At 44.0% G+C, this 15133-nt stretch overlaps 2 protein-coding genes across 3 annotated transcripts in view; one reads left to right on the forward strand and one right to left on the reverse strand.

Annotated features, from left to right (window-relative positions):
* SEC14L5 (SEC14 like lipid binding 5) overlaps window positions 1-15133 on the reverse strand; it is a 982653-nt gene that overhangs the window by 750455 nt on the left and 217065 nt on the right. The window lies entirely within an intron of this gene.
* LOC116819180 (ectonucleotide pyrophosphatase/phosphodiesterase family member 7-like) overlaps window positions 1-15133 on the forward strand; it is a 122507-nt gene that overhangs the window by 65207 nt on the left and 42167 nt on the right. Inside the window, 1 exon segment of the mRNA XM_075069076.1 lies at window positions 6176-6452. Coding sequence (XP_074925177.1) covers window positions 6176-6452 — 277 coding nt within the window.

Here is a 15133-nt window from a genome sequence, read left to right on the forward strand (position 1 = left end):
GAACAGGGGTGCTGGAACAATTTGTATAGTGGGGGTGCTGTGAGTCTTTGAACCAAACTGTAAATTCTGTATATAATGGAACCACATCAAGTCAGGGGGTGCTGCAGCACCCCCTGCACCCCTAGTCCAGCACCTATGGATGGGTCCAGGTATTTTAGTATATTTTTAAAAAGTTGTCAAGGGCACCCAGAGAACTAGTTGGGCTGTTCTTGTTTCACTTTCATAAACCTAAATAACTATCCCTTCTTTATCTATAGCCATATTATTTATATTTGCATATCAGTATTTTAATTAACAGGTTGTAAATGGACACTGGACTGTCAAAGAAAATGATTCCGATTCTTACTGCATTTTCAGACTCAGCACTTCCTTAACACTTGAGATATAACTACATGGGTTTTATTTGCAGAAGCTCAAGACAACTTCTCAAGATAATCAGAAATGATTCCCTTTACCTTGTTATTAATGTTTAGCACTCTTATTAGAAACACTACAGCATTCTATAGCAATCATCCCAAACTTACGATAGTATTGCTGTCATATTGGTGAAAATTTCCAGAAAAAAATTCCACTGGATTTTTCAACAAAAGGTTACCGAGATATATAATATCTATTCTCAGTGTTCTGACATGGCAATGCTAACTTAAAAGATGATTCCATCTTCCATGCAAACTACAAGCAACCCTGAAGACTGGAGACCTATCAAAGGAAATTACAGAGAACCACAAAATAACGCCCGTGCAAGACTCTTGATGTTGCATTGACATGTTTGAATGGTGATGTTACATCAACATCTCCCTATTGTGATGCAGCACCCACGACAAAAACGATAATGCAATATTTGCATTTAAGGCTTGCTCCAAAGCCCATTGAAGTCAGTGGGCTTTGAGCCAGGTTTTTGTTTTAGGATTATCTGTTACCCCATTTGATACTCTCCTTTCCCTCTCCCTTTACCCTTCTTCTGCTTCTTTCCCCTATGCACCTCAACTACCTGGCTGCTTGGAAAGATGGGACATGAACGTGGATCACATTCATTCACTGACTCATCATTTAGATATGTCGACAATGGCACTGGAAGTGTCATTTTCAGTTCAAGACGACAAACCCACACTAGCTCTGATGGTGTAAAATAATAGTGTAACTGCAGCAGCAGCATATGTGGCAGGACAGGCTAGACACCCCAAGTACGATCCCATCTGAAAACCTAGGCCCGTTCTCAGGTGGCTAGTGCCTCCTGCTGCTCACACTGTCACGGCTACCCTTCTATTTTTAGTGCACTAACTTGATACAGAGCTGGCATAAGTATATCTCCCTGAGTTGGAAGTTACACTTCCAGCTCCAAGATGGACACAACCCTTAGTCCCTCCCCACCTCTGGAAGCTTTGATCAGCACTTCCTCTGGGTCCTGGGGTAAGATCCTCACCTCTTCTTTGGCCCCTGTACACTGGATAAGGTGGCCAGAGCAGTGTAAACGAGTCCTAAATTCTCTCAGTGCAGGCACTGTGGAAAACAGCCATAAGGCTGCCCCCCAAAGGACCTCCTCATGAGCCCTGGTGTAGAGGGCATGTCAGGGGCAGGACTGAGGCCAGGAGGAGCATGTTGAGCGCAGGGCTGCAGCACAAATACTGCAAAAGATTCCAGGTATGCTGCGGCCCAGAGTGCAGCCACAGAAGGCTGTTGTAACATAGACAGTGGCCAGGGCTATGTTACACCAGGGCCTCTCCCACTGCTGGAGCAGCCTAGGAATGGGAGGGCTCCAAAGTAGCTTAAAGCTACCATAGCTTCTCCTTCCTCAGGGCTGAGAGTTTTGTGCTGCCCCAGTATTGTGTGCACAATACGGAATCTCACTCCAGAACATATACTCCAATCAGATCCATGGATGACATAATGCAGGGCCCCAAAAAGCCACAAGCTGAATATCATGGCTAGAAATTGGGGCCTTGAAAAAAGGCATGGGAGAAACCCTTCCTAAATTGCAGCTGGGTTTGTGTCACCCTGCTTAGGTTTCTTCCAAGCAATATTATTCCAAACACATCTCTGGTTTAGCTAACAGAGTACGTCCCTTAATTGTGAGAATCATTCATAACCCATGGTGATGCTTCATTTTACTCTTTTGTGCTACCTCTGTTGACAAAGCATGGTGTGTTCTGCATTCTGCCTGACAGTGATGTATCAACAGCCCTATTTCAGCTGAGGTAGAGGGCTAATGTTGACAGATACTTGAAAGTGATTTCAGAATGCAGAACATGGGCCTCTTTTGGATACAGTGGGCATGGAACTTCTCTCACCCAATGTCCTCCATTCAATGGAAATTGAAGCTCATTAGATTGAGGCTGTATGATTTTTTTACTCCAACTTACCCTACTCATTTTTCAGTTAATAGACCATTTCAACAGCAGCTATGAACCCATGGTCTTGCTACTCACATTTGGCTCTAGGTTTCCCATCTCCACCTTGCTCAAGTACAGTTCCAAGGCTGCATCATCCTACACGCACACACAGGTACCACTCCAGTAGGGAGCAAGGGCATAGCAGAGGCTGGGGATGCATGGGAAAATTACTCACAAACCAATGGTTCCCCAGCTATTCGTGCAGGGGACTCTTGCATCCCATTCAAACCCCTTCCCCATTAATGCCATTGTGGCTGATCAACATGCCAGGCCGGTATTAGCTCTCACAACTCTTTTCATCTATGCTCCGCCAACATGTCCCTGTTTGACAGAGAAGGAGACTTAATGAAGACACATTTGCTGCATTAACTGTGACCATCTCTCCCAGAGGCAAGCTTCCTAGAGCAGCTGCTCCCAAATTCCCCCATTCACTTTCACTGTGAGACATTGTAAAACTGAAGTCCCCCACAGCTGACCTGGAGAAGATGCTGGAACTAAGGTTGGGTGAATAATTCATAATGAATACTTTATCCAACTATTTTACAGCTGTTATTCTTTGCAATTGGCCCACAAGCAAGTGTGAATTTACTTGAATTTATTTGCTGAACCACCACCACAAATAATTCTTGTTTTGAGAATTATATACAAGCAGTGCAAGGGTAGTTGAAATTCAGGCTTCTTGTTTTTTGCTGGACACACATGTCACATAGTGCGTTCCTGTTCCCTAATTGGACAAGCAGAACTCTTAAACTCAGGTTTCGTCTGTGTGCTTATGGCTCCAGACTTTGCTTTCTGTGACTATGCATGACAAGGAGCTGCTTCTACAGGCATTCCTGCCATCCAGCTCGCTAGTTAGACTATTAGAAGCAAGAGGAACACCCTCACAGCTGAAGCCAATTGGTTTAAAAATTCAAACCAATATTCACAGGGAACTGATCGCCGTATTCACCTCTGTGAATGTGTATTCAGCTCTGTGCAATGGGGAAAGGATACCATTTGGCTGCATTTCCTCCCTGTATACACTCCCCTTTCCCACGGCACCTTCTCCACCAGATGTATTGTATGTTTGTCCCTCCAGGCTTTGCAAACCAGAGAGAACTATAGGGCCTCATTTAGCTATGGAGCTTGAGCTCTTATTTTTAGACTGAAAAAGCCGATTGCTTCAAGTTCATCACCTTGACAGTTCAGAACTATACCCCACTACATGTCTTGTAGTGCTTTGTCCATTCCGGTTTTAAATCTCCCAGAAGATGGGGTCTTAACCATTTCCCTTGGGAAACTATTCCTCATCGTAAAATATCTCACAGACAGGAAAGGTTTGCTGACTTTTAGCCTAAGTTCTCCCTTTCTCCTTTCCTAACCCCTTGACCTGTCTGCTCATTAACATAGGCATCTTCACTGTCTCTACAGGAACAAAGAGTGAAACCCAATGGTTTGGTCCTCAGCTTCAAATCCCTCCATGGGATTGGCCTAAATTAAACTGCCTCTGCAAGACCATGACATCCTTCGATTGCTACGTTCCACTCAAACAACAGAATGGTCAAACATCCATGCACAAGCCTTGTTCTTGAAGAGAGGGCTTTCACAGCAATTGGCCTCTGAATCTGAAGCTCTCTGGATAGATCGTGACTACCACAAAACTCAGCACCTTCAGAATAAAATGCAAACCCCACTTCTCCAACTCAAATTAAACCAAGTCCACCAAGTTCTTGCAGCCTGGAGAGATGAGAAAAATAAAGATTTATTTATGTGCACACTTCATAATTTGGAGAAGTGCTCAGGTACCATACTGAGGGATACAATAAGACCCTAGATAGATAGAATCCTGCATTTGTAATATCAGAATCATTTCCTCCTCCACTGATCATGCTGTTACAAAAAGAAGATAACAGGTCAAACTCTCCCTTGTCTGACCTCACTGCAGTTCCAACGGTATAAATGAAAGGATGATGTGCAATCAGGGGTTTTGGGTGGTAGCAGTAGCACAAATAGATGAACTTTTGAAAAACAAACAAACATTCTGTTTCCATGCCAATGTCCTGAGAAATTATTTGTTTTAACTGAGAGACGAAGAAGAAAAGGGAACATCATTTATAAGAATTGTCCTTTAACTGAATGTTTATCTAAGTTTTCTGAACATCAGAAGGTTTTTACTGCTGCAGTTTGGCTGCCGCACCTGCATTAAATATTCTAGAGCATATTTACTTCTTGTCTGCTAGTCTTATTTTCCTTACAAAGTCTTCTGTATTCCCCTTCTCCTACCATACAGACGCTTCCCCCACCCCTCTCCCTACCTGTGCAAAATCTACACAGGTGAATTTATTAAAGGGAGCTGGTAAACATGGTCTCCCAAATTTTATATTTTTTCAAATACGTTCCTCTTCTCCACCTCGGGATCCTTTTTAAAATAAGAATACAGGCTCATTAGCTGTCCAAGAGAACATATAGGTAAATAGCAATGATAAAATAGTCTCATTGCCACGTTGACTATCTAGATATCCTGGTGGTAAGAAGGGTCTTGTAGACAATGGGGTGGCATGGGTATAATTTGTCCATATATCCAGAAAGCGCTGATCTGTTCATTTGCTTTATCTTTATTGTCATGTCTGAAGTCCTTTTACTCACTCACTCTCGGCTTAACCAGATTCTTGTGACTAGTTCTGTGAGGCTTAGATTCTCAACACACTTGCTCCTCACCAACTCATTCTCAGTTAAAACTTTAGACTCTGGAGGAAAGATGGAAGTACTAAGTATCTGTTCTGCATCACTAATTTCATCAAAGATTTCTCATTATTCATCACTGGCAGTTTAATTTTTTTCTCTTTCCTTTCCTAGAACAGCCACAGCTTTAATTATTGACCTTCTGATCTTCTGAGAACTATGGTTTTCCTCCCTAGCTGGGCTCTCCAGAAGACTCACTCGACATATTACCGTGGCTAGTCAGCTGTTGGAAGGTAAGGTTAATCTGAGAATCCAAATCTAATGGCAAAAACAAGGGATCAAATTCTCAAAGGGGCTGTAAAAACATGCCTGTGCTGTTTGTGAGTGTATTCCTTTGGGGAAGCAAAAGCCAAAAGGTATCTTATGTTTGGGGACTTCTGTTGCAGAGCGCTCACACTATGTTTTGTAATAAACTGGCCCCAGGAGGGTATTATGTAAGCAAGAGAACCTGGCTGGCATAGAATCCTTGGGTTCCCACAGAGGGGAAACTGACACAGAACACCACAGGGCCACCCCAGGCCATCAAGGGGTGCTTAGGAGGTGGTCAACTCTGCTATAGGACCTGGTTTTCAGGAAGTGCTGAACACACATCCTATGAAAATCTGTCCCCTTTTTGAGAAACTTAGTCAGCTACCCAGTGAACTGGGGCACTCCAGAGTCACTAATCACTTCAGAAAACCTTCGCCCAGATGGTTTTACTTTAATAAATCCATAGGCTATCAAGGATACAGTTTTGAACAGATGTATCAGGCTTGAACTTGCTCTTAACCACTGATAAGAAAGGAAGAAAAGCAGGAGCGAAAAACTGGACATGTGATTTCTGGGCTGTGAGCTATCTCAGCATGAAGAGACTTAGGGTATGGCTACACTTGAAATTTCAGAGCCCTGCCGTGGCAGCGCTTTGAAGTGTGAGTGTGGTCAGAGCGCCAGCGCTGGGAGACAGCTCTCCCAGCGCTGCATGTAAACCACATCCCTACTGGTTTAGCTTGCTGCACTGATTACACTGAGGCTTTACAGCGCTGTATCTTGCAGCACTCAGAGGGGTGTTTTTTCACACCCCTGAGCACGAAAGTTGCAGCGCTGTAAAGTGCCAGTGTAGCCGTCTTTTGCTTCTGCTAGTCCTCCTGAAGCCTTTCACCTGCCATCCAGCTAGCCCGAATGAGAAGGAAATAGGATCTAACAAACTCCTTCTGGTTTCTTTTGATGGATTCCATTGGAATTATGACCAGTATGTCGACACCCCAAACATGGATCTCCTGATGAAGCAGGGAGTGAAGGCTAAGTACATCACCCCTCCTTTCGTGACCATGACTTCCCCATCGCATTTCACAACTATCACTGGTAGGTCCTGTTCTGCCTGTGCAATCTGTGTTCTCTTCTCTGCTGTTATGCCAGCAGTGAAAAGGTCAGATATAAACAGCTTGAAGGCACTGTAAGGTTTCATTAAAAAAATTGAACAAGACTTTAATCGTATGTTTAATTGTGTTAGAAAAATGCACCTCCCAGCACCACCACTGCCCATAGCCTGTTAGAGAAGGCATTCCTACAGAATCTAAGGAATTTTCACTAATTTTTCACTGTGTAGGAATTGCATTTACGTCTAGAGTAAGCTACAGCTAAATTTAGTAACATCTATCAGCTGATTTTCTTATTTTAATTTTATTTTTGGAGCATTCTTTAGCACAAGCTAAACATTTTAATTATGTGTTCATTTCACTTGCACTCCTAAGGTTTAAAGACTTGGCAGCTGAGAATAGTAGGACTTTTATCTCTGTGTAAGAATAAACCAACCCCCTGATTTTCATTCTCTCTCTCTAATTCAGTCCCTGGAACACAAATATTTTCTGACCAAGGATGACCACAGTAAGCCAAATGCTGCAGTTCTCGTAAACAAGGCCCCACTGTTCCACCAACATCCAAGTGCATTCATGTACTGTTGAGGTAGAACAGAGATCATTGCATTATCCTGACTGATCAAAATAATTTTGAGTGGCTTAATATCACCACAAGAAAGATCAAAACATCAAGCCCAGCTGTGATTTTTATGAGCTCTATTTTAGTTACACCTGCAGGCTGGATTTAAGCATGGTTGTACTGTTCATGAACACAGTAAGAGCAGTCTCTGACCCAAAACTGATTAAAATCTAAATTCTGCCCTCATTAATACAACCATGTTGCCCTCATTAAACTCAGCCACCACTGGATGGGCTCAAAGGAGGACAGAATTGTACCTTTTTTAAATTAACAAGCACCAAGAAATAGAAGAAAAGACTGAGAACTGAAGGTTCTAGAAAGCAGTGTAAATATCACAGGCTGAGGTTTTCTAATCAGTTTAGAGGATTTAGACATACCCTCCATTACTGTTGTTTATAATAATCTTCATTCACTGTGGCTGCAGATTTGCATAGCCATCTACAACCCTAGACTGCTAACTGCCCTGAAATTTAACAGAAAAGACTTCACCCAAAACCTCAAATACTTAGACTGGTGCTCCTGTTGATCTATATTTCCTTTTTATTATATTACAGTTTCTGAAGCCTTGGAGTTTTGCCCAGCTACCAGTTTTTTTAAATGAATAAGTTACTTGTATTTCTGCAATAAGATAATGATGATGGAAAACTTATCAGAATTCACTGCTATGTATGTTATGAACAGACAGTAACATGACCCGGCTGACCCTCATGTGATGAATATCTGTGACTGGAAAATAATAAAATAAAAATATTGACTGTGCCCTTACCCAGAGGATATTCCTGATGTAAAGCACCATAAAATTCACTCTGTAGGGTCAATTACTAATTAACGGATTTGCTTACAGTGAACTTCAGACTCATAAAAAGAGGGGACAAATATGAGATTGAAGGGAGATTCTATTTTGGCTCCAATCCTACACCAGGTTCTGCTAGTGCTGACCCTTGTGCATTGACCTTAGCTGGGATCTGCCTTGGTGCGGAAGAGATGCTAGTGAAGGATTGTGTTTTTTTTTTATTTTTATTAATGACCAATAGTTCTCACTGATGAGTTAGATAATAAAGAGAGATATTGCAAATCCACAGTGATTCCTTTGTGGATAACGCTCATAATAATGTCATTATTTTCTACTACAAAAGGCAAAATTAGCCTGCTCCTGAGACACAAATAATCACAACTAACACGTCTCACTTTCAAAGCCCTAAGTCCTCTGCGTGCTGATATATTAGTTACCTGCAGAGACCTCTTCACCCACCACTGAACTGTTGTCACCTCTGCAGCGAAATGGAGGCAACTGTGGGCTCCATGTTGTCAAGGCCTCAGTGGGAGGGATTTTGCAGCACTGAGCACGTCACTGATGTTAAACAATATATAATAAAACTGTTAACAGGCACAACTCATAGGACAGGGAATGAAGAATATGATACAAGATGCAACTAAACTGCCAGGGTAGTTTTATGTCACTAGAATAGAATTAACCCATGTTGAAATTTGGCCAAGACATCAGAGTTCCTACTCTTAACTCTTGCAAAAGTGACATGGGAAAATTAGGGACCACAAGAGGTTAGGTCTCCAGCTCAACACCTCCTCAGAAACTTGGCCGCTACAGGAGCCATAGCACCCCCTAGCACCACCCTGGCACATTGGTTTGGTATCAGTTCTGAGGGAAAAGTGTCATTTACTGTAAGAAGCCACCATGGTTGTTTCCTGCTGCACTTGTTCTCTGTATTCCTTGAAGAATATAATGTTCCAAAAGGTTTTAAGACAGGGTAGCAACAATTATTCCTTTGCAAACAGGAGTCAAGCTGCCTGACCAATAGCAGTGGGTGTAATGAAGATGGCTCAGGGAAGTGTTAGCTGTCTGCACCAAGCTGGCTCCCTGCTCCTCAGGGGGGTGATTTTACACAGAAATGGCAACACTGCCACACAAAGAGGAGCAGATATAGTTCACGGGGGTGTGGGGCGGAAACCCAGCTCTATCAATATATGCTGCAAGGAGATGCACTAAGTAAAGGCAGTCTTGGCCACCATGGCTTTGTCCCCTTCGCATCCTATGTCACCTGCAAGGGAGCTGAGGTTATAGTTGCTTTATAGTACCACAGCCTCTCCATGCTGGGGTTTACATTGCCAGCAGCTGTCATACAAACATGCTGATTCTGCCCCTTATATTCAGGCATGCAAACGTCCAACTAGAAGCAAACTTCAGTTGGACTAAATTTGGGACTTTCTGTAGAGACTGCGGATTGTGAAAGTGATGAGAGTTTCACAGGTCAAGGGCTCAGATTATCAGTTACCTCACCCCAAGGAAGCATCATTTACTGTGATGAGTAATGCTGTTGGTTACATTTTCATTGGGGTGTAAGGCTCAGAAAGGCTCAAAGAGAAAAAAAACTAAGTAGTTTTAATTGCAGCCTTGAAGTTCAGTAACAAATTACATGCGGTTTATTTGTGTTCATTATTTACTGAGCATTATTTAAAATGAATAGATATGCTTGGAAACCTCCTAGTAGATTTTAATTACTTTACACAAGTCTAGAAATATATTTATTAAAGAGAGCATCCTCAAAGTGAACACATCACCCAGGAACGAATTTAATTAGTATTATTTTGTGATTAATTATATTTAATACAAATTATTTTCATCCTGTGGCAAAGTGCAATCTATTGGTCAGAAGAGATTTAGGCTTCCTGGCTCCTATTCCCTGCTCTGCCATTGATCCGTTCTGTACCCAATACTGAAATCCTCATCCAAGCAAAAACTCTTATTGGCTTGTGGCAAGTGACTTGATGTATGTAATGTTTGTGCATTGTTTCGAAATCTTTGCTATATGAGTGCAATCTTCTTATTCTAGAATGGAGAAAATAGTAACTTCAATTTCTAATTTTCTGTAATAAGTGTGATGCTCTACACTATTGGGGATCTTCTTTAACTAAGAAACTGATATTCAGTACGGGGTATGACAGCTGGGTTTCCTGCATCACATCTGACCCATGCAGAACTGACTAAATTTCCAAAGTCCTTTTCCAGCCAACACTAACCTGAATGTAAAATCTGGGATGGATTCACTGGGGACAGTCATTGGAATATAGAAATTAATCGCTGCAATGGCGTATCTAGTAAAGTCTGCTCGGACCTAATTTTAAAACCTGACCTGAATCAACTAGACCATAGCCAATCCAACCCTGATCCAAGACCCAGTATTGCACAGTTTTCATCCCCCAACCAAACTTGACACTTGTTGACTGTTAGTTTTGCTTGGGAAGCTATGGGTAGACACACGGAGATCACTGGCTGCAGGCTCAGGTGGAGGCATCCCTGCCCAGAGAATTAATTTTTTTGCCCACATGAAAGCTCAGGACCCACAGGAGCTGATGAGCTGGGCCCCGCTTACCGGGGAAGCCAACCCTTCCTCAGGGACCAGGGGGCCAGCAGTGGTTCACTCAGACACCCCTTCTTTGGGATAAGGCCAAGCAGCTTCTCCATCTCTCCCAGAGCATCTGGTACCCAGCCGTCAAACCCCAAGGGTCAGAACAGTGTGGGCCAGACTGGGAGGCTATCACTGCCATCCCATGCAGAGGCACAAAAGCGAGATGGATACCCACACCAGCCCAGCCCCGCAGCTGGCTCAACCTGCCACCAGCGCCGGGGTGCTCCCACCTCCCTGGGCAGTGGCAGCACCACTACAGCTACCACTCCCCTTCAAATCAACCCCAGTCCCACTGCTGGGAGTTTGAATCCTACAGCTCCACTAGAGTCATTCCTCCTCAGGGTACCTCACTACCAGAGGCCATACTCTCCAGTCCCAAAGGAGTCAGATGGGCTAGAGAGCCAGGGTGGTGCTGATGAGAGGAGAGAGGGTATGTGGAGGGAATGGAGGACTGTGGGGCAAGGAGAAACAGTGAAGGGAGCAGTGTTGGAGACACTTGTAGCCAAGTCCCATCAGATTCAAGTAGAGCTGGACCAACCGCTTAAGAGGAAGGTGGAAGAAACCCTGAAAACTACATTTATGGGATAACCTATCCCTAAGGAAATTTTTCCTCACTGAACCCCATCCATTAGAGGTTGGCTTCTGCCCTGAAGAAGGGAGTCTCTTCTTCAGTTGTTCCAAAGACTCAGTCAGGAATCTGGAGGGATATTCTCTAGGACATTATTATGGTAAGTATATGAAGGGGAAACCAATTCAAAGGAACAGATTACAGATCCAAGACCACTGTATTATCTGACACTCTCCTCTACTATATGAATTCCATTCAGACTTCTCCTGACTGCAAAACAATTCTCTGCAAGTCAGCCTTATTTTAAGTATAATATATCCTTGATCTTCCCCCCATCGCCGCCCCATGGAGAAGTAGTTACTGGTCCGTCACCAGTAATGACAACGAACATTTTTTGCAATCTCAGTTTTTATTACAAAATGATTGAATAGCAGTAAGGACAAGTTATGCTGTGATGCTAAGAAAATCCTGTCAAGTAAATGGTGTGTGAATGGAAAGTTCTAATGGAGTAGCATACATTTTCTCCCTCAATGAATCAACTGGAAATAAGAAGCTATTGCAGCAGAGTTTTGGACAAAAGCTATCAAAAGTATCATGCCTGATATTATAATTTTGTCAATTACATCTTTCAAGACTGAGCTGAATAGATAAGAAAGTAGACAGGTGAAGAGGGGAATATTATATATAAGGCAGACTACAGCAAAAAATAAGTGTGAAGGGATTTTGTTCCCTCTAAGATACACTTCCCCCACCCCCGCCTCTCAATTTCAGATTTTCTGTTTCCACAGAATGCACACACTGGGCAACGTAGGCAGAAAAAGTGCTGCATCTAGTGGCTGATTAGCAAGCCATCCCAGGCAGGATCCACAGCTGCTTGCAAGACTCCCTTCAGAGTCTCATTGTAGGATTATTTCTATCTTGTAGGCCTTTGCACGGTATGCAAGGCTGTTGATCCCAAGTGCTTGTGGAGGGTGGAAAGAAAGAGGGTTCAAAGCTAAGCATGACTTTCCCCACTGTGCAATGTGTTTCATGCTCCCTCCCCTATTCTCAAGGACACAAGTATAAAATGGCAGAGAGTGGGAGGAGAATGTACATATCTGAGGCAGACATATGGGTTTATGTGTGATCCCATTGTGTTAACAGGACACTCATCTCTTCCTCTCTTCAGTAATCCTCTCCTGCTTCAAGGCAGGAATAGTGAGATAGCATCACTCTTATTATTACAGGATTAGGTTCTCTTGCTCTCCCTCTTCTGCTCACTCCTTTTTTACATCCAGGGCCGGCTCCAGCATTTTTGCCGCCCCAAGTGGTGAGGGGGGAAAAGAAAAAAAAAAAAAAGCTGTGACAGGCTTTTTATCCTTTGGCAGCAGTTTGACGGAAGGTCCTTCCCTCCGAGAGGGAGTGAGGGACACCACCACCAAATTGCCGCCAAAGAGCTGGACCTGCCTCCCCTTTCCATTGGCCACCTCAAGCACCTGCTTGCTGGGCTGGTGCCTGAGCCGGCCCTGTTTACATGAAGCCCTGCATCTCTGCAGCACAAGATTAAATTCTTGAAGCTTTCAGATACCCATATGTCTCCATAAATTATGCATGGATCTCCATGTGGGGGCTTGTTTGTTTGGTAAGCAGACAGGTGCAAAATGCCCACTTCCTGCCTTTGCCTGCGCTCCCTGCAGCTTCACTTGCTAGGTTCAGGTGTCATTCCCTGTAGCTCTGCTACTGTGGCAATGAGTGTCTGAAAATTGTGATCTAGAAGGGAAGGTTTGCGGCAGAGAGGGGAATAGCCAAAGACTGCTACTGAAAGGCAGGTATCTTTTTCTTGTTCCATGTTACAGCCAACTGACTGGATCTGCTCACCCATTTCTAGATGCCAAGTGCAGAGAAAAGTCTCAATCTGACTTCAGTAGACAAACTCAGACCCCTCCTATCACCTAAATTACAGCCTTTCATACCCAGCCTTCCATGCTGTCCCCATATATCAAAGGAATGAAAAGGACCTTGAGAGGTCATCTAGTCCAGTCCCCTGCACTCATGACAGGACTAAGTATTATCTAAACCATTTCTGATAGGTGTTTGTCTAACCTGCTCTTAAAAATCTCCAATGATGGAGATTCCACAGCCTCCCTAGACAATTTATTCCAGTGCTTACCCACCCTGACAGGAACTTTTTCCTAATGTCCAACTTACACTGCCCTTGCTGCAATTTAAGCCCATTGCTTCTTGTCCTATCCTCAGAATTTAAGAACAATTTTTCTCCCTCCTCCTTGTAACAACCATTTATGTACTTGAAAACTTATGTCCCCTCTCAGTTTTCTCTTCTCCAGACTAAACAAACCCAATTTTTTCAATCTTCCCTCATAGGTCATGTTTTCCAGACCTTTAATCACTTTTGTTGCTCTTCTCTAGACTTTCTCCAATTTGTCCACATCTTTCCTGAAATGTGGTGCCATGAACTGGACACAATACTCCAGCTGAGGCCTAATCAGCACGGAGTACAGCAGAAGAATTACTTCTTGTGTCTTGCTTTCAACACTCTTGCTAATACATCTGCAGCGGTGCCAACTCACTGCCGTGGTGCCTCCTGCTGGTCATGCTAGGAATTAGCTCTCTTGGCTCACCAGGATGCCTTTTACTAGCAGTGTCTCACTCGCCGTTACTTCCACTTCCTCCACCATCTGTACCTGCATCGCTCCTGGACCATGGTGTCCTCTTTGGGACAAGGCCTTCTGGCTGTGCCTCAGCCCACTGTCTCCCCTCTTTGGGGGACAGGTGGTCCTCAGTCCTTGCGCTTGCCTCAGTGGCCAACTGCAGTCTCTAGTCTATTGAAGTCTGGATTTAGGCCACTTTCTTCATTTGCAAGTAGGCGTGAGGGGGGACAACCCAGGTCTGCCCACTACTCTGGGTTCCAGCCCAGGGACCCTATAGCTGGCAGCCACTTGCTGCTCCTCCTCCTATTCCCGCTGCCTACTTTCCCTTGGCCACTTCCCCCGTAGTCCTAGAACCTTCCCTGCCCCTGCTTCAGGGCCTCAGTCTGGCCATGGTCAGTCAAGAGTTCCCCTATTTGTCCACTATCCTGGCCCAGCACTGCAGTATATCCAGTGCACTTCAGCAGACAGTCCTTCCCCCTCGCCCTCCAGGGAGAGACTGCCTTTGCTCTGCTGAGCAGCCCTTTATATAGGGGCTGCTCAAGCAAGCCTTCCCTTGATTGGTTCTCCCAATGAGCCCTTTCCTGATTGGCAGGGTTCTGCGCAGCCTCTCCAAAGCTGCTTTAACCCTTCTTCTGCTGGTGTGGGGCAGCCCCCCACCGCAACATCCCAGAATGTTTGCTTTTTTTGTAACAGTGTTACACCGTTGACTCATATTTAGCTTGTGATCCACTATGACCCCCAGCTCCCTTCCTGCAGTACTCCTTAGGTAGCCATTTCCCATTTTGTGTATGTGCCACTGATTGTTCCTTCCTAAGTGGAATACTTTGCATTTGTCCTTGTTGAATTTTATCCTATTTACTTCAGACCATTTCTCAAGTTTGTTCAGATCATTTTGAATTATAATCCTATCCTCCAAAGCACTTGCAACCCTCCCAGCTTGGTATCATCTGCAAACAAAATGTACTCTCTATGCCATTATCTACATCATTGATGAAGATATTGAACAGACCCAGAATCGATCCCTGCAGAACCCCACTCGTTATGCCCATCCAACTGCACTGTGAACCACTGATAACTACTCTCTGGGAACAGTTTTCCAAACAGTTACGCACCCACCTTATAGTATCTCCATCTAGGTTTTATTTCCATAGTTTGTTTATGAGAAGGTCATGCGAGATAGTACCATAAGCCTTACTAAAGTCAGGATACACCATATTTACTGCAAACCTTTGCACCATAGCATCCCCATGGCTGTACCATGACCAGACAGTCCAGTGCAAACTACAGTGTTCTCTGAATTTCTCAGCCCTGCACTGACTGGTGGTTTGCTCCCCCTTCATTTCTCTCCCAGTCTTCACCTCAATTTCACTCCTCCCCATCACCTGCCTTCCCTTCCCCTTTAGCTCA

The sequence above is a fragment of the Chelonoidis abingdonii genome, chromosome 9, assembly GCF_003597395.2.
Source record: "Chelonoidis abingdonii isolate Lonesome George chromosome 9, CheloAbing_2.0, whole genome shotgun sequence".
NCBI classification, from domain to species: Eukaryota; Metazoa; Chordata; order Testudines; family Testudinidae; genus Chelonoidis; species Chelonoidis abingdonii.